Raw genomic sequence first — 24,000 nt, forward strand, 5'->3', positions numbered from 1 at the left:
TTAGCACATGATTGGTGATTGTGATGCATGTAAATTTGTACAGAATGCTTCATCTATCTCCCACAACCTTATCAAAATCAACTATTTTATTCTTAATAAATGTTATAAATGTTTATATAAACTTGTTGTTGAACATGTTGTTTTGAGAAAAAAAATGTTAAGGTAGAAAAACATGATTTTAACCTGAAAAGCAAGAAGTTGCTTATATTTGAAAGAGGGATAGAAGCATGGATACCATCTATTGCTAGTTTTAGCATAAAAGCCCAGAGCAGAGCATCAGTTCTTTGTATCTCTCCTGGAGAATGAATTGTCTGCAACCACAAACCTTAGGTGATTCCAACAACCTTATGTGAACTGAAGGAAGAGAATTTTGCTGAATAGAGGCTACTACTGGCATCAACAGCTGAGGCAGTAAGAGAATGACCACAGTCCTGATAATATCATGTTATCCTTAAACCTCCCCAGCCCCAGTTAGCTCACTCTCTTGTTAAACCTATTGAAGGAAAATGAATATAAATGTTTATTGGTCAAATGTATGTATCAACAATAATTTTTCTTTGTATTGCCTACCCTCTGTCATCCTGAAACAATAGGTTTTACATTAGCCTTGAGTTAATACTGAGAACAAAACAGAAATGAGAAAGTAACTGTTTCTTCCTATATAGGACTTATATATCCTAAGCCAGGGTGTCAGAGTGTTCATCCAGAAACAGATGAAAGCACAATTCCATTTACAATTGGCCTAAATCAAGTGCCCCCCTTTTCACCTAAAATCCCTCAAAGACCTGTTTGGTTTTTTTTTTCCCTCTCCTTGAAGCAAGCTGACTGGCAGAGCTTCTTCCTCCCTCGGTGCACTCTGATTTCCCATTGAAATATCAAAGTCTAAGCATAGGCTGTGACTACTCTTGATATCTGAGGGACTAGTTCGAATAAAATATAAGTGCTTCTGTTCTTCTTTCTTTAAATATTTGTTCAAATTGTGGTTGGAATTCTCTTCTAGTTCATACAGCCTTCCATCAGGGACTTCGTTCTTAATGCTTTCACCAACTCCTTAGTCCTTGGCAGTCAGCTAGGACTTCTGTGGCAACTTATTTTTACCACAGAAGGCAGGATTTCATCAAAGAGATCAGTATAGCATCATTGGAATTCAGGCTGTAGTAGATTCAGACCTGGGTTCAAGTGTCACTCTTATCACCTTGGGGAAAGTATTTAACCTCTCTAAGCCTCTGCTTCCTTATCTACAAAGTGGAAATACTAATATTTACCTTAGGCTTGGCTGTGAGTATTAAGTGAGGTTATGAATATAAAACAATCAGCACATTGCATGGAACATTTTAAACATCTAGTAAATCTTACCTGTTATGAGGATAAAAGAGTATAAGCAAAAAGCTGGGAGAGAGGAGGGATACTTAAAGGCAACTCTTATTTTATAAGATCCTATTTACCCTCCAATATGAGTGAAAGAATAAAAATTATGCTTGAAGATGTTACAAGGGAAGAAACTAAACGATCAGTCAAAATATTTAGTGATTACTATGGCCAGTGAAAGTGAAAGTGTTAGTTGCTCAGTCGTGTCTGACTTTGTGACCCCCATGGACTGTAGCCCACCAGGCTCCTCTGTCCATGGAATTCTCCAGGAAGGAATACTAGAGTGGGCTGCCATGCCCTTCTCCAGGAGATCTTCCCAACCCAAGGATCAAACCCAGGTCTCCCAAATTGCAGGCAGATTCTTTACCGTCTGAGCAGGGAAGAGAACAATGACAGGCATGACGCCTACCTTCAAGAGTCTTAAGAGATTAGTTTCTCTTTTAGTAAAATTTCAGTAGCTACTGCTATAAGGATGTAGTAAAAATAAATAGGTGAAATTCTGAAATAATGAGCCATAAGAAATTGCAGTCCTATGTTCAGATGGGTGAAAATCTGGGACAAAGGTACTATAAGAAGTAAAAAGGATCACTGCTGCTGGAATATTATTCTAGTTCTGTTTCAAATTTGGAAATGTCAGAGAAAACCTTTCTAAATATAATTTAAATGGAAATTAGAATGTGGTTGACTCAATGTATTTCCAGTTCATGGTTCAGTTCAGTTCAGTTGCTCAGTCGTGTCTGACTCTTTGCAACCCCATGAACCGCAGCACGGCAGGCCTCCCTATCCATCACCAACTCCCCGAGCTTACCCAAACTCATGTCCATGGAGTCTGTGATGCCATCCAACCATCTCATCTTCTGTCATCCCCTTCTCCTCCTGCCCTCAATCTTTCCCAGCATCAGGGTCTTTTCAAATGAGTCAGCTCTTTGCAGCAGGTGGCCAAAGTATTGGAGTTTTGGCTTCAACATCAGTCCTTCCAATGAACACCCAGGACTGATCTTTTGGACGGACTGGTTGGATCTCCTTGCAGTCCAGGGGACTCTCAAGAGTCTTCTCCAACACCACAGTTGAAAAGCATCAATTCTTCTGTGCTCAGCTTTCTTTATAGTTCAACTCTCACATCCATACATGACTACTGGAAAAACCATAGCCTTGACTAGACGGATCTTTGTTGACAAAGTAATGTTTCTGCTTTTCAATATGCTGTCTAGGTTGGTTATAACTTTCCTTCCAAGGAGTAAGTGTCTTTTAATTTCATGGCTGCAATCACCATCTGCAGTGATTTTGGAGCCCCCCAAAATAAAGTCTGACACTGTTTCCACTGTTTCCCCATCTATTTGCCATGAAGTGATGGGACCGGATGCCATGATCTTTGTTTTCTGAACGTTGAGCTTTAAGTCAACTTTTTCACTCCCCTCTTTCACTTTCATCAAGAGGCTCTTTAGTTCTTCTTCGCTTTCTGCCATAAGGGTTGTGTTATCTGCATATCTAAGGTTATTGCTGTTTCTCCCGGCAATCTTGATTCCAGCTTGTGCTTCATCCAGCACAGCATTTCTCATGATGTACTCTGCATATAAGTTAAATAAGCAGGATGACAGTGTACAGCCTTGACGTACTCCTTTTCCTATTTGGAACCAGTCTGTTGTTCCATGTCCAGTTCTAACTGTTGCTTCCTGACCTGCATATAAGTTTCTCAAGAGGCAGGTCAGGTGATCTGGTATTCCCATCTCTTTCAGAATTTTCCAGTGTATTGTGATCCACACAAAGGATTTGGCATAGTCAACAAAGCAGAAATAGATGTTTTTCTGGAACTCTCTTGCTTTTTTGATGATCCAGCGCATGTTGGCAATTTGATCTCTGGTTCCTCTGCCTTTCCTAAAACCAGCTTGAACATCTGGAAGTTCATGGTTCACATGTTGCTGAAGCCTAGCTTGGAGAATTTTGAGCCTTACTTTACTAGCATGTGCTGCTGCTGCTAAGTCACTTCAGTCATGTCCGACTCTGTGTGACCCCACAGGTGGCAGCCCACCAGGTTCCCCCGTCCCTGGGATTCTCCAGGCAAGAACACTGGAATGGGTTGCCATTTCCTTCTCCAATGCATGAAAGTTAAAAGTGAAAGGGAAGTCGCTCAGTCGTGTCCGACTCTTCACGACTCCATGGACTGCAGCCTACCAGGCTCCTCTGTCCATGGGATTTTCCAGGCAAGAGTACTGGAGTGGGGTGTCATCGCCTTCTCCGTTAACTAGTATGTGAGATGAGTGCAACTGTGCAGTAGTTTGAGCATTCTTTGTCATTGCCTTTCTTTGAGATTGGAATGAAAACTAACCTTTTCCAGTCCTGTGGCCATTGCTGACTTTTCCAAATTTGCTGGCATATTGAGTGCAGCACTTTCACAGCATCATCTTTTAGGATTGGAAATAGCTCAACTGGAATTCCATCACCTCCACTAGCTTTGCTCATAGTGATGCTTCCTAAGGCCCACTTGACTTCACATTCCAGGATGTCTGGCTCTAGGTGAGTGATCACACCATTGTGGTTATCTGGGTCATGAAGATCTTTTTTGTATAGTTCTTCTGTGTATTCTTGCCACCTCTTAACATCTCCTGCTTCTGTTAGGTCCATACCATTTCTGTCCTTTATTAAGCCCATCTTTGCATGAAATCTTCCCTTGTATCTCTAATTTCCTTGAAGAGATCTCTAGTCTTTCTCATTCTGTTGTTTTCCTTTATTTCTTTGCGTTGATCACTGAGGAAAGCTTTCTTATCTCTCCTTGCTGTTCTTTGGAACTCTACATTCAAATGGGTATATCTTTCCTTTTCTCCTTTGCTTTTTATTTCTCTTCTTTTCATAGCTATTTGTAAGGCCTCCGCAGACAGCCATTTTGCTTTTTTGCATTTCTTTGTCTTGGGGATGGTCTTGATCCCTGTCTCCTGTACAATGTCACGAACCTTTGTCCATAGTTCTTCTGGCACTCTGTCTATCAGATCTAGTCCCTTAAATCTGTTTCTCACTTCCACTGTATAATCATAAGGGATTTGATTTAGGTCAAACCTGAATGTTCCAGTTCATAGAGTGCCAACAAATATCTATATAGTCAATGCTATGGTGTTCCCAGTGGTCACATATGGTTGTGAGAGCTGGACCATAAAGAAGGCAGAATACCAAAAAATTGATGCCTTTGAAATGTGGTGCTAGAGAAGATTCCTGAAAGTCCCTTGGACAGCAAAGAGATCAAACAAGTCAATCTTAAGGGAAGTCAACTGTGAATACTTGTTGAAAGGACTGATGCTGAAGCTGAATCTCCAGTATTTTGGTCATCTGATGTGAATGGTCGATGTGAATGGCTGTTATGAATGTCACTGGAAAAGTCCCTGATGCTGGGAAAGACTGAGGGCAGAAGGAGAAGAGGGTGTCAGAGGATGAGAAGTGGATGGCATCACCAATGCAATGGACATGAACTTGGGCAAGCTTCAGGAGATGGTGAGGGACAGGGAGGCCTGGTGTGACGCAGTCCATGGGGTCTGAGTCAGACATGACTGGGCAACTGAGCAACAATCATTGTTCAAAACCATGTAAATCACCCCAAAGAAATATGCAAATAAATTGTGGTACTTATACCATGTCATGACTAAAAATCAGATTTTCTAAGACTAAATAATGACAAATTGCTTTAAGATAAGTGAAAAAAAGCAAACATGGAAAAAAAACAGAAAACAGAAAAGTGTATAATATTACAAAACAATATTAATACAGTATGATATTGGCATAAAAACAGACACATAGATCAATGGAATAGAATGGAGAGCACAGAAATAAACCCACACATATGGTTAATTTATGACAAAGGAGTCAAAAACACACTGGGAAAAGATAGTCTCGTCAATGAATGGAGTTGGAAAAACTGGATAGCCACATGTAAAAGACTTTAAAACTGGACCAGTATCTTATACCATGCACAAAAATAAATGGATTTAAGACTTGAAACCACAAAACCCTAGAAGAAACAGAGGGTAAGGCCCTTGAAATTGGTTTTGGCAATTGCTTTTTGGATTTTATACCAAAAGCAAAGGCAACAAAAGCAAAACTAAAGAGTGGAATTACATCAGACTAAAAAGCTCTCTATGGTATAGGAAACCATCAACAAATGAAAAGGGACCCACAGAATGGGAGAAAACATTTGCAAATCTTATATCTATTAAAGGGTTAATATCCAAAATATATAAAGAACTCATAAAACTCAACAGAAAAAAAATCCAGTCAAAAGATGAGCAGAGGAAATGAACAGACATTTTCCAAAGAAGACATACAAATGACCAACATGTACATGAAAAGGTGTTCAACATCACTAATTAGCAGGGAAATGCTAATTAAATCCACAATGAGCTAACATCTCACACCTGTTAGAATGGCGGTTAACAAGAAATAACAAGTTTTCATAGGGATATGGAGAAAAGGGAACCTTTTTGCACTGTTGGATGCAGTCACTACGAAAAATGGTATACAGGCTTCTCAAAAAATTAAAGATAGAACTATCATATGATGCAGCAATTCCACCTCTGGGTATTATCTGAAGGAAACAAAACCACTATCTTGAAAAGATACCTGCATCTCCATGTTCATTGTAGCATTATTTGCAATAGTCAAGAAATGGAACAGAAACAACCTAATTGTCCATCAACAGATGAATGGATAAAGAAAATAAAATGAGAATATTTTACACACACACACACATCTTTAAAAGAAGAATATCTACCATTTGTGACAACATGGATGGACCTTGAGGGCATTGTGTTAAGTGAAATAATAAATGAGATAGTGAAAGGCAAATACAATGTGATAACACTTATACGTGGAATCAAAAACTCATAAATACCCCACCAGATGGTGGTTGTCAGAGGTGGCGAGGAAAGGGGCAATGGGTGAAAGTAGAGGAAAGTATAAACTTTCAGTAATAAGATAAATGACAGTGTCTTCCTGGCCCCTAGCTGACTGGGCCCCTTTTCCTGCAGTGCTCTTGAGTCTGACATGGTGGGACAACTCACCCCCACCATGGGAATGAGCTCATGGTAGAGTTTTGCCAAGAGAATGCACTGGTCATAGCAAACACCCTCTTCCAACAAGAAGACCCTACACATGGACATCACCAGATGGTCAACACTGAAATCAGATTGATTATATTCTTTGCAGACAAAAGTGGAGAAGCTCTATACAGTCAGCAAAAACAAGACTGGGAGTTGACTGTGCCTCAGATCATGAATTCTTTACTGCCAAATTCAAACTTAAATTGAAGAAAGTAGGGAAAACCACTAGACCATTCAGGTATGACCTAAATCAAATCCCTTATGATTATACAGTGAAAGTGAAAAATAGATTTAAGGGACTAGATCTGATAAGAGTGCCTGATGAACTATGGATGGAGGTTTATGACATTGTACAGGAGACAGGGATCAAGACCATCCCCAAGAAAAAGAAATGCAAAAAAAGCAAAAATGGCTGTCTGAGGAGGCTTTACAAATAGCTTGAAAAGAAGAGAAGCGAAGAGTAAAGGAGAAAAGGAAAGATATACCCATTTGAATGCAGAGTTCCAAAGAATAGCAAGGAGAGATAAGAAAGCCTTCCTCAGTAATCAATGCAAAGAAATAGAGGGAAACAATAGAATGGGAAAGACGAGAGATATTTTCAAGAAAATTAGAGATACAAGGGGAGATTTCATGCAAAGATGGGCTCAATAAAGGAAAGAAATGGTATGGACCTAACAGAAGCAGAAGATATTAAGAAGAGGTGACAAGAATACACGGAAGAACTATACAAAAAAGATCTTCATGACCCAGATAACCACAATGGTGTGATCACTCACCTAGAGCCAGACATCCTGGAATGTGAAGTGAAGTGGGCCTTAGGAAGCATCACTACGAGCAAAGCTAGTGGAGGTGATGGAATTCCAGTTGAGCTATTTCCAATCCTAAAAGATGATGCTGTGAAAGTGCTGCACTCAATATGCCAGCAAATTTGGAAAACTCAGCAGTGGCCACAGGACTGGACAGTTTTCATTCCAATCCCAAAGAAAGGCAATGACAAAGAATGCTCAAACTACCACACAATTGCATTTATCTCACATGCTAGTAAAGTAATGCTCAAAATTCTCCAACCCAGGCTTCAACAATATGTGAACCGTGAACTTCCAGGTGTTCAAGCTGATTTAGGAAAGGCAGAGGAACCAGAGATCAAATTGCCATCATCCACTGGATCATCTAAAAAGCAAGAGAGTTCCAGAGAAACATCTATTTCTGCTTTATAGACTATACCAAAGGCTTTGACTGCATGGATCACCACAAACTGTGGAAAATTCTGAAAGAGATGAAAATTCCAGACCACCTGACCTGCCTCCTGAGAAACCTGTATGCAGGTCAGGAAGCAACAGTTAGAACTGGACATGGACAACAGACTGGTTCCAAATAGGAAAAGGAGTACATCAAGGCTGTATACTGTCACCCTGCTTGTTTAACTTATATGCAGAGTACATTATGAGAATGCTGCGCTGTATGAAGCACAAGCTGGAATCAAGATTGTCGGGAGAAATATCAATAACCTCAGATATGCAGATGACACCACTCTTATGGTAGAAAGCAAAGAACTAAAGAGCCTCTTGATGAAAGTGAAAGAGGAGAGTGAAAAAGTTGACTTAAAGCTCAACATTCAGAAAACAAAGATCATGGCATCCAGTCCCATCACTTCATGGCAAACAGATGGGGAAACAGTGGAAACAGTGTCAGACTTTATTTTGGGGGGCTCCAAAATCACTGCAGATGGTGATTGCAGCCATGAAATTAAAAGACGCTTGCTCCTTGGAAGGAAAACTATGACCAACCTAGACAGCATATTAAAAAGCAGAGACATTACTTTGCCAACAAAGGTCCGTCTAGTCAGTGTGTTTTTCTAGTAGTCATTTATGGGTGCGAGAGTTGGGCTATAAGGAAAGCTGAACGCAGAAGAATTGATGCTTTTCAACTGTGGTGTTGGAGAAGACTCTTGAGAGTCCCTTGGACTGCAAGGAGACCCAACCAGTCCATTCTAAAGGAGATCACTCCTGAATATTCATTGGAAAGACTGATGTTGAAGCTGAAACTCCAGTACTTTGGCCACTTGATGCAAAGAACTGACTCATTCGAAAAGACCCTGATGCTGGGAAAGATTGAGGGCAGGAGGAGAAGGGGACGACATAGGTTCAGATGGTTGGATGGCATCACCAACTCGATGGACATGAGTTTGAGTAAGCTCTGCGAGTTGGTGATTGACAGGAAGGCCTGATGTGCTGCAGTCCATGCGGTCGCAAAGAGTTAGACACGACTGAGTGATTGAACTGACTGATTAATAAGGTAAGTAAGTTCTGGGGATATAATGTACATCACAGTGACTATAGTTGACAAGATCCTATATTTAAGAGTTGCTAAGACTGAGTGACTCAACTGAACTGAACAAAATCCTAAAATTAAAAATCCCAAGAAAAAAATAAAAACAAACTATGTGTGGTGATGGATGTTAACTAAAATTGTGTTAATCATTTTGCAACATCTATTAAATCATTATGTCACCCATCTAAAACTAATACAATGTTACCTGTTACTTTTATTTTAGTTTTTAAAAGTGTGTAAAAGAAACCAAAGTTACTCACTGATAAAGCTGGATGGTGAGATTAGAAGTAAATTTATTTTCTTCTTAAAACTTGCTTTGAATAAAATAAACACTTCAAAGAAAATGGTTCAGGCTCTTAAAACACTTGGGATCCATGGTGAATTAGGTTTTAACAAAAGTCACATTAAAAATCTCTTAGTTTAGGTAAGCTACCACAAAACAGATACCAAAACAAAAAGTAGCAACTGAGAAGGGGAAATTTTTCAATACTAATTTAACTCATATTGTTATAGTATAAAATTATTATGTACCGCTGCCTACAAGGACTACATACAGGTCAATAGATAACTTCGATTCATTACTAAGGTGCATAGATCGGCCATATTGCTAAATCATACCTTGAGAATAGCTATAAGCCTGAGAAGTATCAACTATTTTGTCCATTGAGAATGAGTTGTGTGATTCCTGAGAATGTTTCTCCACCACCTCTAGTGTATCACTGGATGAAGATGATGATGAAGACAATCCCAGCCTAACATATCTTCCTTTTTTACCACATAGTGAACAATCTACCGGTGTGGCACTAGGTCCCCGGGGCAGTTGAACTTCATCTCTGTTGTAGTTTCTAACAGCTCCACTGTGATGCACAGAGCGTTCTCGTTGCCATATATAATGGGTTGGAGCAATGGCCATAACCTATAGTGGAAAGCTTTCTTTTAGAATTTTTAATAAGATTTTAAAATTTAGTTAAAGAACAAAAATTATAACTTAAGAAATGCTATCTCTAAAACTAGATCTAAAAAAATGTTTTTTAAAAAAGCCTCTCCAGATAGGGCAGTATTACCTATAAAGTGATTCATTGCTTGGATCCTTAAGATAACAATTGGTAGAATATATAAATTATTTCTAACAGGAAATAGAACTGAAGCAACTTTCCAGGTTTTGCTCAGATATTCTAGGTTTGGGAAAGATAATGCCCCCCCAAATAATACATCATTCTTAACTTTGGAATGTATTGGGTTGAGAATATTTTTAATTGAGGTTTCCACCTACGTATGTTTATCTTAGCATGTTTGCAATAGCAAGAGATATGGTAAATGAGAACACAGGTAAGTTGCTTAACCTCTCTGTACCTGTTTCTTGTCTGTAGTATGGAGAGAATAATACTGTCTATTTTATCAGGTTGTTGCAAGTATTAGATGAGGAATTATTTAGAAAGTACTGAAGATTCTGCACTACATGTCAGTTCAGACACTGTTCTCTAAGGTGTGTTAGATAAGGAACTGACTTTAGAGTCAGGATAGACTTAGTTTCTTATACTGGCTCTGCCACTTGCTAGTTGTATGATGCTAGTTACTTAACCTTTAGGAGCCTCAATTTCTTCCTATCTAAAACTGGGGATACTATCTGCCTCATAGGATTGTCCTGAAGGTTAAATATGTATAAAATCCTTATCACACAGTAAACATCTGGCCAATGAAAGCAAATGATACCCATTTAAGAAGACAAGCTAGGGAAATGTACCTACCTCCTGACCTCATGGTGTCTAAAACTTCAAAACAGAATGTTAGATAGAATGTTACTTCTAAACAAAAAAAAATGTTTCGTTGCAGTTATCAATGACCCAAGGTAAATTAGAATTGTAGAATTTGAGAGCTAGACAGTGCTTTTAAAAAATATTTAAGTTTCTGGACAAAACTATAATTCAAAAAGATAGACAGTGCTTTATTAATTGCCTAGTCAAGTGATTTTTCAGACTGGTTTGAGGAGCCCTTGGTTTCACAGACAACGCTGGGGATCCCAGGAGGGGCTAAGGGAAGACAGAGCAGCTTGGAGAACCTCAATTTGGGAGATCATATAAAATTTTTTTGGAAAGAAGCTTTTGTTGTTAAGAATGAAAACCTTAACCACACCCCCCCCACCTCCAGTCCCGGTTAAAGCCAAATCCTTCAGAAAATAGGGTTATTGCAGTTATTGTCTCATTCAAGGCAATGAATAAAGAATACTAGCTATGCTAACTTTATGGTCATTTCTTTTAATTTTAAACTTTTTATTTTGTATTAGGGTGTAGCCAGTTAACAATGTGATAGTTTTAGGTGAATAGCAAAGGGACTCAGCCATCCATACATGTGCATCCATTCTCCCCCAAACTCCCCTTCCATCCACAGTGCCATATAACTTGAGCAGAGTTCCATGTAGCTATGCTAATTTTTAAAGTGTACTTTAGGATTGGATTTATTTTATAATCTACTTCTTAAATCCTTGAAAAAAGTTTTCAACCAAAGACATGTAATTACAGTTATGTATCTTTTAAAAGGCAGAAGTAAATAAAGATGTTAACTGTAAACATATATATTTCTATGACAATGTAAAATTTGTTTAAGAAATACACAAGGTGAGGAAGTAAAATGTCAGTTTTCCTTATTCTTTCCAAATTTGTCTATAATTTTTCCTCAGTATTTCTCTATTTCCCATATCTGGAATGGCCTTTCCCTTTATTTGTCTTAGCATTGCTTTTCCTTCAATGCCTGGCATAAATCCCACCTTTCTAGAAACTCCAGGTTTCAAATTTTGTTTTATTGTTAATCCTATATTAGGACTCAGCATATAAATGTTAGTACTCAGATATATCTTTTTATGCATGTAACCCCTTCTGGACAGGAACAGCTTCTTGTACATCGCTCTCTCCACAAATGTAAAAGTTGCTCAGTTGTGTCTGACTCTTTGTGACCCTATGGACTATACAGTCCATGGAATTTTCCAGGCCGGAATACTGGAGTGGGTAGCCAGTTCCCTTCTCCACAACAGTACACAGACATTAAATATTTCTTAATGATAGATGAAAATAAGAAATTAAGAGGCCACTGACATTACTAGCCTTCAACCATATGACTTTTGTAGGAACCCTACAGCAAAGTCTAATGAAGAGAGCAGAGGGAACTATGAAGTAAAGGGAACTCTGAAGCAAAGGACACAATATAGATGATTTGATATTGTTCTTTCTGCAATAAACTAGGCATCATAGTCTCTCCTCATGCTAACCCAGAGAAGTGCAGGCAAGTGCACACTCTTTTAAATATATGTAAGGTCTACATATATTTTGCACACACATTAGAATGTTACAGTGATAACAACAGTGAATTAAAAAGAAAACTGTACCACAGTCAAAAAAGCAAGATTTTGGTCTTAATTCTATTTAGTTCCTATGATCTTAGGTAAATTGCATTAACTTTCTGAGCCACAAGGCCTTTTATATATAAGGAAATAGGTCACTTAGAGTTATCAAATTCTACAATTCTATGAAAGTGACTTCTCTGAAGCATTGGTAGCACTTGACCTATCAGAAACATTATCCTAGTTTTTTTTTTTTTTTTTACTTCATCTCACTCTTCTGTTATTTTTAGTGATTTCTTGGTGGGGGGTGGAGGTGAGCTTTAGTGAGTTTTTAAAATTTAATATTTGGCTGTTTTTCTCTCTATACATTCTACTTCTCTGTGATCTCAAGTGGCAGTATAATATAAGGTGTTAAAAGCAATGACTCTCGAGTTAGACTGCCTAGGTTTGAATGCGGCTTTTCTGATTGTGTGACCTTGGAGAAGTCATTTAGTCTCTCTGTGCCTGTTTCCTTATCTGGATTACCTAGTTAGCTGTAAGAATTGTGAGAGTTAACACATGTGCAGCACTGAGACCAGTGCTCAGAAAGTATTAACATTACTTTCATTGTGGACCTTTTATCTACTACCAAACTTTAAACATCACTTAATGAAATGACAGATGTCAGAGAACACAGAACATTGGAAAACCATCAGATGTGAAGTCAAGCTCTGGTTCTGCCATTTAACTATGTATGACCTTGAGTAAATTTCAACCTCCGTGGTCCTCAGTTTCATCAGTTATAAAATGAGAATGCTACAATCCTCAAAAGTACTTTTGTGAGGATAAGAAGCTAATTTATATGAAAATATAAATTTGTAAAGCACAATGCTAATGTATAGTATAATTACTGTAAGCCAGTTTGTAGCTAGTACTGTAACTTGTGGTTATTTTCGGATATGTGACTAAAAAATGGGTTGGCAGTGTGCCAGTACTGGGCTCTTAATAACAAATGCATAGAACACTTAACTAAATTTCTTAGCATGTATCCCCACCCCCACCCCCCCAAAAAATTATATATCTGGATATCTGGATAAGGGTCAGTGTTAAGGCTACTCAGTAAAGAATTGTTCCATAGTCTTGTTTATTTTTAATGTTTTTTTTATTGAAGTACAGTTGATTCACAATGTTTCAGGTGTACAGCAAAGTGATGCAGTTGTATACTTTCTCAGATTATCTTCCATTATTGATTATTACAAGATACTGAACGGAGTTTCCTTGTTATACAGTAGAGGTCCTTGTTGGTTATCATGGATAAGAAAGTATGAAAAAGAAATGGAAGCTTCAAGTTCCATTGTGTCAGTCAGTTATATTTACTGAGTACCTACTACAAGTCAGGCACTATTCTAGATACTGTACATACATAAGGACAGAATAAAGACCCTCTTGGGGACTTCCCTGGCAGTCCAGTGATTAGGACATAACACTTTCACTGCCAAGGGCTCAGGTTCAATCCCTGGTTGAGAGAACTAAGATCCTGCAACCTGTACAATGCAGCCAAAAAAAAAAAAAAGACCTTCTTGAAATTTATATTCTAGTAGGGAGAATAGACATCAGCAAGGTAAGTAAGTAAAATAGAGTGTTATACAATAGCTAAGTGTTGTGAGGAAAACCAGGAAAAGGAGTAGAGAGTAATAGACGGATGTGTACTACTTGCTATTTTACCAGCTTTATTGAGATATAACTCAGATATCATACAATTCACTGGTTTAAAGTACAGAATTCAATGGCTTTTGGTATCTTCAGGGTAGCACAATGATTACCACAATCAATTTTAGTACATTTTCATCACTTCATAGAGAAGGCAGTCACACTCCATTCCTCCCTCCCTTCAGCCTCAGGCAACCACTTTCTATGATTTGGTATTTATGTATTCTTCACAGCTGATGTAAATGAACTACATGGCTCTCTGAGGACTGGCTTCTTTCACTTGCATAAGGTTTTCAGCATTCATCCACTTTGTAGCATGTATCAATGCTTTATTGCTTTTAATTGCCAAGTAATGTATCATTGTATTGATATTTTGTCTATCCATTCGTTAGCTGCTGGACATTTCAGTTGTTTTTACAACTATTGACTATTATGAATAAGGCCGCTTGCTATAAACATTCCTGTAGAAGTTTTCAGAAAATATCTATCTATTTTTGGCTGCGCTGAGTCTTCACTGCTATGCGTTCTCTAGTTGCAGCGAGCAAGAGCTCCTCTCCAATTGTGGAACACGGGCGTCTCATCGTGGTGGCTTCTCTCGTTGCAGTGCACAGATGGGCACTGGGCTAAGGGCACGTGGGCTTCAGTAGTTGCTGCTCCTGGGCTGCAGAGTGCAGGCTCAGTAGTTGCGGCACATGAGCTTAGTTGCTCCATGGCATGTGGGATCTTCCTGAACCAGGGATCAAACTGGGATCCCTTACATTGTAAGGTGGATTCTTAACCACTGGACCACCAGGAAAGCCCCATGTACAAGTTTTTGTGTGAACACAATTTTCATTTCTTTAGAGTATAAAACTAAGAGTAGAATTGCTGGGTCATATGGTCTCTGTTTAGCTTTTTGAGGAAGTGCCAGACTGTTAAGCAACCAAATGATTTTACACTCCCACCAGAAATGAAAGTTCCAATTTCTCCACATCCTTGTCAATGTTATTATCAGTCTTTTTTTTTTTAATTGTAGCCTTCCTCGTGCATGTAAAGAAATATCTCGATTTTGATTTTACATTTTTCTGATGGCTGTTGAGCATCTATTCATGTGCTTTTTTGCCCATCTGAATATCTTTTTTGAAGAAATGTGTATTCAGATCCTTTGCCCTTTAGAAAATTGGGTTGTCTCTTTACTTCTGAGTTTTAAGAGCTGTTTATATATTTTAGATACAAGTACCTTATAAGATAGATGATTTGCAAAGATTTTCTTCCAGTTTCTGGGCTGTCTCTTCACTTTCTTAATGGTGCCCTTTGAAGAACAAAATTTTTAAATTTTGATGATGTTCATTTTTTAATCTGTATTTTCTATTCTTGCTTGTGCTTCTGGTTATTACATCTAAGAAACCTAATCCAAGGTCATGAAGATTTAACACCTATGTTTTAAGAATTTTATGGTTTTTAGCTCTTAAATATAGGTCTTTGATCCATTTGAGTTAGTTTTTATATATAATATGAAGCAGGGGTCCAGGTGCTTTCTTTTGCATGTGGACATCCAGTTGCTTCAGCACAATTTGTTGAAAATATTCTTCTTGCCCCACTAAGTTTTCTTGGTACCTTTGCCAAAAGTCAATTGAACATAAATTTCTGGACTCTTCAATTTTTATTCCACTGAGGGAGATACTATGCAATATAGGGTGGTAAGGAATGATTTCTCTGAGGTGACACTTAGCAGAGTTCTGCATGAAGTGAGGAAGTGAAGCATACTAACTAATACCTGGGGGAAAGCATTCCAGATAATAGGAATGGCAAGCGCAAAGACTCCAAGGTGGGAGCGTCCTTGATGAATCTGAAGAATAGCTAGAAGGCCAGTGTGGTTGAAGTGAAGTGAACAAAGCTGGGAGATAAAGTCAACGAAATAAGGGAGGAGAGCTGGCAGACCATGTGGAGCAAGATAAGGATGTTGACTTTTGCTCTGTGAGATGAGAAACCTCTGAAGGTTTTTGAGTAGAGGAGACATGATTTGATTTCCTAAAAAATTTACTCTGGCTGCTATGAAGAATAAACTACAGGAGAGAAAGACTGTGAGGGAGTCTATTTGGAAAGTTATGGAAATACTTGAGGCAAGAGATGACAAAGTAGAGTTTAGTGGCGGAGGTGAGAAATGGTGGGATGCTGGATATTTCTTTAAGGTATGGATCTGAAAAAAAAAAAAAAAACACCTAGGGTGACAGTTTTTGGCCAACAACTAGAATGACGAAGTTACTGTTTATTGACATGTGCAAGACTGTAGGAGGAGCAAGTGTGGAGGTCTGTGTAGGAGAATCAAAAACTCAATTTTCAGCATGTTAAGTCTGAGGTATCTACTAGATAAGGAAATATGAAGTAAGAAATTAGATATGCCAATCTGGAATTAGGGGAGAACTCTGTTAGTTCTCAGTGCTGAAGCCTTGAGAGACTGAACTTTTCTGTAAATCCCACTGACATTTTCAGTGTCAGTGAAAAATCAGTGAAAAAGTCAGTGAAAAAGTCATTACAACAACTGACTTTTCAGGTGTCTAAAACACTGTAGTCTTTTATAAGCCACATCATTCTCTAACAGTCTGGTGCCAGCAACCAAGGTAATTCCAGCTCCAACAGAATAAAACTGTTGTAGTTAAAATGTGAGTCATTGTATTTTAGGAGTGGTGGGCAGTCTACCATGAGGAAGCATTGCCTATCCTGACCTCTTGCCTCCAGTGCCTCCTCCATGCACTTGGCTGAGTGTTCCATGGAGCCTGAAGCATTTACTTTGATAAAATCAGAGTTTTCAAATAAGGGCACTATCATACCAAGGATGGCAACAGGTGCACAAATTACCCACTCCTGACCTGGGGAAGCAGGTACCAAGACAGGAATTTTTCAATGCCCTGTAATTGGAATGAGTCCTTTAAATTCATTAATGAAGATCCACTAATGGAAGGGAGGTAGTCATACATACTCATCCTTTCATATTTTTCTACTGAATATAATCATGTGCTGTACAGTCTTCTAAGTTATTTCTGAATCTTTGCATTTCTCCCAATATTCAACAATTCTAATTTAATCCAAAACCATGTATAACTTCTATAACTTCATCTCATTAATAAATATAATGAACAAGATTAGTTCTGGACAGAGTTCTGTGACACACCTTTAAAGTCTTCCCTCAGGTTAGACACTAATCCATCATTTGGCTTCTCTGGCCTGTAGTCATTAAACTAGATATGACTTCATTTAATTACAGCATTATCTGCCCAGACTTTTCTGAACTAGTTCTGGCTTATATTAATGAACTTAATTACATGAACTAGTTCCTGCCTTCCATTAATTTTCTACTCTAATATTTTTAGTTTGAAACATTAACTTTCTTTACTGAAAACCAGAACATCAGATAAAATAACTCATCTTTTAATTTAGTGTCTTTCTGCTTTACATTAATAGAATCTGTCATCAAGGAAACTTACTTTATGTATGCTATATGAACAGAGGTATCGTTTTTAAGCTTATTTAAATTTATTTAAATTTTAATACCACACTGTTTATATTTCAACCTTGTGAATGTGAAATTTTGATACTTTAGTGGAAATTATTTAATAGAAATTATTATTCAGCTCCAATGTTATTACCCTGAGGTAGTTTGGAATGCACACACTATTTCTTCCTAATATACTGGTGATCTTTTAGAGAAGAGAAATACACTAAAATAAAAATACTTTATATGGAAGTAGGCTGTTCAGAAAAAAAGAAATGACACTTTTTAATTATTGTGCTATAAATTTAAAATATCAACATTTTAATATACAAGGTGTACTCATGGTAATCATCAAGGTTAGTAGTTTACCCTTCATTTACAAAAAATGAAGCATTAGAAGCACATTAAAAAACAAGACAGGGAAAATTACATAAAGAGAAGACAGAGATTATATATATAAAGCATTTAAAAATCTTACCTCCTCACAACATCGCCTGCTTACAATAGCCCTATAGTCAATTCTATCCCAGAGTTGGTCCCTTAACTTTAAGAAGTCAGGGAATAATTTTCTCCAGTTTTTCCCTAAAGCCCATGGAAAAATTTCATATTTGGATTCTTCTTCATCTTCTTCAACTGTATTAGCGAGATACCTAAAAAAGAAGACCAACAACTCAAAAAAGAAATGGGTAAAGGACAGGAAGAGAGAGTTTACCCACATACAAAAAATCCAGCTTGTTTATAAACACGGTAACAGATGTTCAAGCCTTATGAATGATTAAAGAAATGTATATAAAAATTAGAGATACAATGAATTTTACATTGTTGAGTTCTGGATATTTTTATATTCCTATAAATTTTGAGCTTTGCTCTAGGATGCAGTTATTGAAACAGTCTGATCCTTTCAAGTCTTGGTTTGTTAGATGGATCTGGAGCAATGTTCAGTTTGGGGCTAATTACTCCCCACTAGGGCAAGATGTTTCCAAGTACCCTACTCAGTACTGAATTATTCAGTGTGAACTGGAAGTTTTTTCAGTCTGGCTGGTGTGAACAGGCACTATTTGAGCCGTGGGCGAATGTTAGGCAGTGTTCCCACTAACCTTTTCTTATGGTCTTTCTCTACACTCAAATACCTGAGGGGGATTAGGCATGCACAAAAGTGGGAAAACAGAACAGATAAGAAGAATCATTAGCCAATCAAAACTGACTGATATATGGTAGAAGTAACAGACAAAGACACTAAAACAGTTACAGTTATTCCAGACGTTCAAAAAGACAAGTATACACATTGAAAGTATACTTCTAGAGATGAAAACTTTGTGTACAATGAAAATTACACTGAGTGAGGGTAACAGCAGATTAATGTCATGGAAGGGAAGATTTGTGCACTGAAGACATAGCAATATAAACTATCCAAAAGAAACACAAAGAGAAAACGAAACAAAAATAATGAAGAGCATCAGTAAGCTGTGAGACAACTTCAAGTGGCTTAATAAAGGTGAAATTGGAATCCCAAAAGGGTGGTGGGTGGACAGAAAAAACACCTGAAGAAATAATTACTGAAAAATTTTGAAATCTGATGAAAACTATAAACCCACAAAGAAGCTGAATAAAAAACATATCATAAGTAACTGCTTGCTGCTACTGCTGCTAAGTCGCTTCAGTCGTGTCCAACTCTATGCGATCCCATAGACAGCAGCCCACCAGGCTCCCCTGTCCCTGAGATTCTCCAGGCAAGAACACTGGAGTGGGTTGCCATTTCCTTCTCCAATGTGTGAAAGTGAAAAGTGAAAGTGAAAGTGAAGTCGCTCAGTTGTGTCTGACTCTTAGCGACCCCATGGACTGCAGCCCACCAGGTTCCTCCGTCCATGGGATTTTCCAGGCAAGAGTACTGGAGTGGGGTGCCATTGCCTTCTCTGATTAATTGCTTACGGCCAGTGATATAGAGAAAATCTTAAAAGCAGTCAGAGAAAAAAATACACATTAAATTATACAGGAATAGAGATAAGGATGAAGCAGATTTCTCACTGGAAACAATGCAAGCTCCATAGATGATTTTCTAAGGAAAAAAAGGCAACTTGTAATAAAAGGATTTACAAAACATATAAGGGAACAAGGCAAAATAAACAGAAACAGGCTGTGAAGTGTGAAGATACTGGAATTAATAGACAAACACCCAATAAAAGGGGGTCTTAAAGCAAACAGAAAGGTAGGCAAATGATCCCAAGTGGAAGGTATGAGATGCAAGAAGTAACAGTAATGAAAGATATATAAATATGTGGGCAAATCTAAACAAATGTTGAATTTATTAAACAACAATAATAATATCTAACGTTTTAGACAGCATCATGTAGAACTAATGGAATTGTAAGATAAAGAGAACAGAAACTGGGCCTTGTAATTAAAAATAACTAGGGTAATTGCTGAAAGAATAGGTGTAGAATGTAAGATTTCCAAAGAAGTAGAGGAAAAAAGGTGTCAAAGGTAAAAAATTTTTAAATCTCAGTTAAAAAAAAGATAAAAATGGAGGGGAAAGAAGCAACAGAAAAAAGAAAATGGAATATTTACAAAGTACACAACAAGACGGTGGGAAAAAATACAAATGTATAAGAAACAAGAGTATTTTTTTCTGTAGTGAAAGTGAACTACACATATCAATAGAAATTAGTCTCAGAATAATATCATAAAGCAAATGAAGGAATTTACAGAAGACACGTACATATAATTTTTATTGTACAGCCCCAAAATAGGAATAACCAAATAATATATTATTTAGAGGTATATACATAGAATAAAGGAAAGCAAAAAAATGATTACTTGTGGAAGAAAGAGGCTCTAATTGGGAAACTGTGTGCTGTGAGCTTCTAAGATTCTGGTAATGTTCTGGTACACGAATGTTTGTTTTGCTTTTATTCTTTCACACACACATACATATACACTCCAATCACTCTTCTGTAGATATTTCATGTTAAAAAAATTTTTAAAGCACACACAGAAGTGTGAGTACATTTCTATTCATGTAACATACATACTGGTTCATATATAGAAAATTATTTCTAGACAGATACATATGAAACTGTTAATTATCCTTGAGGAAGGAGATCAAGATTTTGAGATACGAGAAGACTTACTTTTAATTGTATACACTCCTATGTAGTCTTTTTAACCATGCACATATTCATATTTGTGTGTGTGTGTATGTGTGTCTCAGCTGTGTCCGACTCTTTGTGACTCCATGGACTGTAGCCCACCAGGCCCCTCTGTGCATGGGATTTTCCAGGTGAAAATAATGGAGTGGGTTGCCATGCCCTCCTCCAGGGGATCTTCCTGACCCAGGGATCGAACCCAAGTCTCTTGCATCTCCTGCACTGGGAGGCAGGTTCTTTACCACTGGCACCACCTGAAAAGTACCCATTCATATTTAGTTACATTAATATGAGTACTTACATATTTTTATTCTCCCTTAAAATAATTATATATTTTAATATTATTTTATATTATATGTACATTATTAATATCATAAAGTACCTCATTGTTAAACTCACTCAGTTATTCGAGTCAAATTGTGTCCTTTGTGAAATTACATCAAGTAATTTCTCACTTTAGTATCCCTAATAATTGTTAGTAAACTGTAGATAGAGTTGGAAGAGGTTGGCCCCTTTCATGCTTGCTGATTATGAAAACTCTATAATGCACATATTGAGTGCCACACTCAGTATACCAGCAAATTTGGAAAACTCAGCAGTGGCCACAGGACTGGAAAAGGTCAGTTTTCATTCCAATCCCCAAAAAAGGCAATGCCAAAGAATGTTCAAACTACTGCACAACTGCACTCATCTCACACGCTAGCACAGCAATGCTCAAAATTTTCCAAGCCAGGCTTCAACAGTACGTGAATCTTGAACTTGAAGATGTTCAAGCTGGATTTAGAAAAGGGAGAGGAACAAGAGATCAAATTGCCAATATCCGTTGGATCATAGAAAAAGCAAGAGAGTTCCAGAAAAACATCTATGCCAAAGCCTTTGACTGTGGAACACAACAAACTGTGGAAAATTCTTAAAGAGATGGGAACACCAGACCACCTTACCTGCCTCCTGAGAAATCTGTATGCAGGTCAAGAAGCAACAGTTAGAACTGGACATGGGACAACGGACTGGTTCCAAATTGGAAAAGGAGTACATCAGGCTCTATATTGTTCACCCTGCTCATTTAACTTATATGCAGTGTACATCCTGCGAAATGCCAAGCTGGATGAAAACAAGCTGGGAGAAATATCAATAACCTCAGATACGCAGATGACACCACCCTTATGGCAGAAAGCAAAGAACTAAAGAATCTCTTGATGAAAGTGAAAGAGGAGAGTGAAAAAGCTGGCTTAAAACTCAACATTCAAAAAACTAAAATCATGGCATCCAGTCCCATCACTTCATGGCAAATAGATGGGGAAACAATGGAAACAGTGACAGACTTTATTTTAGGGGGCTCCAAAATCACTGCACATGGTTACTGCAGCCATGAGATTAAAAAATGCTTGCTCCTTGGAAGAAAAGCTATGCCAAACCTAGACAGCATATTAAAAAGCGGAGACATTTCTTTACAAAGGTCTGTCTAGTCAAAGCTATGGTTTTTCCAGTAGTCACATAAGGATGTGAGAGTTGGACTGTGAAGAAAGCTGAGCACCAAAGAATTGATGCTTTTGAACTGTGGTGTTGGAGAAGACTCTTGAGAGTCCCTTGGACAGCAAGGAGATCCAACTAGTCAATCCTAAAGGAAATCAGTCCTGAATATTCACTGGAAGGACTGATGCTGAAGGTGAAACTCCAATAGTTTGGTCACCTGATGCAAAGAATTGACTCACTGGAAAAGACCCTGATGCTGGGAAAGGTTGAGGGCAGGAGAAGGGGTCGACAGAGGATGAAATGGTTGGATGGCATCACCGACTTGATGGAAATGATTTTGAGCAAGCTCTGGGAGTTGGTGATGGACAGAGAAGCCTGGCATGCTGAAGTCCATGGGGTTGCAAAGAGTTGAACACTTCTGAGCAACTAAATTGAACTGAACTGATAACGCACTATGGTATAGAGGAACCTGGTAGGCTACAGTCCATGGGGTCACAAAGAGTTGGACATGACTGAGCAACTTCACTTTCACTTTTCAGTACTGTATTAGGACCACATTATGATTCAATTCCACATTAACAATTTTTCAGGCTCCATGCAATGAAATGTCTGTATCTTACACGTGTAAGTTGTCTTCTAATTTGAAACAGATTTTTCTTGGAGCAGAGTCCATTTATTTTGCATAGGGTTAATTATGTTTATTCAAATAAAGAATTAAGAAATTCTACATTAGCCATTGAGGTATGCAAAAAAAGTAAGGTACACGTTCCTTGCCTGTAAAGAGTTTATAGTCAAGTAGAAAAGGCAACATGAAAAAAATACTGGAGTAAAAAATAATAGTAGAAGTTCAGAGTGTTAAAAGAATATATAGAAAATAACTTGAAATAGAACTGTGGCTGAGAAAATATTTAATGAGAACTATTGAGTTGGGTGGGCTTCCCCTATGGCTCAGATTGTAAATAATCTGCCTGTAATGCAGGAGACCCAGGTTTGATCTCTGGGTCAGGAAGATCCCCTGGAGAAGGGAACGGCAACCCACTCCAGTATTCTTGCCTGGAAAATTCCATGGACAGAGAAGCCTGGTGGGCTACAGTCCATGGGACTGCAGAGTTGGACACAACTGAGCGACTATCACTTCACTTCACATTGAGTGGGGTTATATCATAAGTACGATTAGATATAAAAATGGAAATTATGATTCATGTTACTTTTAATATGAAGCTTATAATACAACATGCAATAAAACCTGACATGCTACTACACAGTGTAAGCTAACAAAGTGCTTTGCTGGTAATAATTTTACAAAGCTGGTCAAATCCAATTTGGGGCATGTGGTTCAATTTAAATAAAGTTTATTTTGGCTTATTTTCAATTTTCAAGTGAGAAAAAAACTACAAAATATATATTGCATCAATATACAGATATAATACTAAAAGACACATTAACAGCAATACAGCTTAGTGTCAAATGGCTGGATTTGGCCATTGGCAAATCACACCTAAATCTGTGCCCCAGTTCCTCTGCTTACTAACTTTTGTGATCTTGGAAAGCACTTAATCTTCCTAAGTTTCATTTTTCCTATCTGTAAAATGGAGATAATTTAAAAATATATCTCATAGGAAAATTAAATGAGTTTATAGAAAACATTTTTCTGGTGCCTCGCACATGATACTCAAATTAACAAATACTATTATGTTCCTCCAATTTAGCAATCATCATCAAATTTTATACTGAGTTCATTTTTTCCTATGCATGGGGAAACGTATCTCCTGAAAACATCCAAAGATCAATTTCCTCTAGTCCTATTTCTTGAATTACATTCTGAATTAAGCAGACTTTAAATTCTTCATTGCTAATAGTTGCTGTGATATTTAACTTCAATATGTTTATGTGTAGCTCCTTAGTTAGGTACTTAAAATTATATTCATATATTTCAAACTGTAGCATTGTATCCAGGTACTGGGCTTTTGATATTGTCTAGAGTATTTCCCACAAACTGTTCAACTTAAAAGGGCAATAGTTATAATGATTTTTACTAAATATTAAATTTAGTAAAAATTTTACAAGTCTCTAAGTCCAAAAGAGGAAATTTTGGAGATAATTTATATG

The 24,000-nt window shown here is 37.6% G+C and overlaps 1 protein-coding gene across 1 annotated transcript in view; it reads right to left on the reverse strand.

The window, feature by feature from the left end:
- The window catches only part of SPDYA (speedy/RINGO cell cycle regulator family member A), a 34,748-nt gene that overhangs the window by 4,531 nt on the left and 6,217 nt on the right, over positions 1 to 24,000 (reverse strand). Inside the window, exons 5-6 of the mRNA XM_040224160.1 lie at positions 17,754 to 17,925; positions 9,399 to 9,696 (exon numbers count right to left, since the gene is read on the reverse strand). Coding sequence (XP_040080094.1) covers positions 9,399 to 9,696; positions 17,754 to 17,925 — 470 coding nt within the window. The remainder of the gene's footprint in view (positions 1 to 9,398; positions 9,697 to 17,753; positions 17,926 to 24,000) is intronic.

This window comes from Oryx dammah, unplaced genomic scaffold, assembly GCF_014754425.2.
Source record: "Oryx dammah isolate SB20612 unplaced genomic scaffold, SCBI_Odam_1.1 HiC_scaffold_25, whole genome shotgun sequence".
Classification (NCBI taxonomy): domain Eukaryota; kingdom Metazoa; phylum Chordata; class Mammalia; order Artiodactyla; family Bovidae; genus Oryx; species Oryx dammah.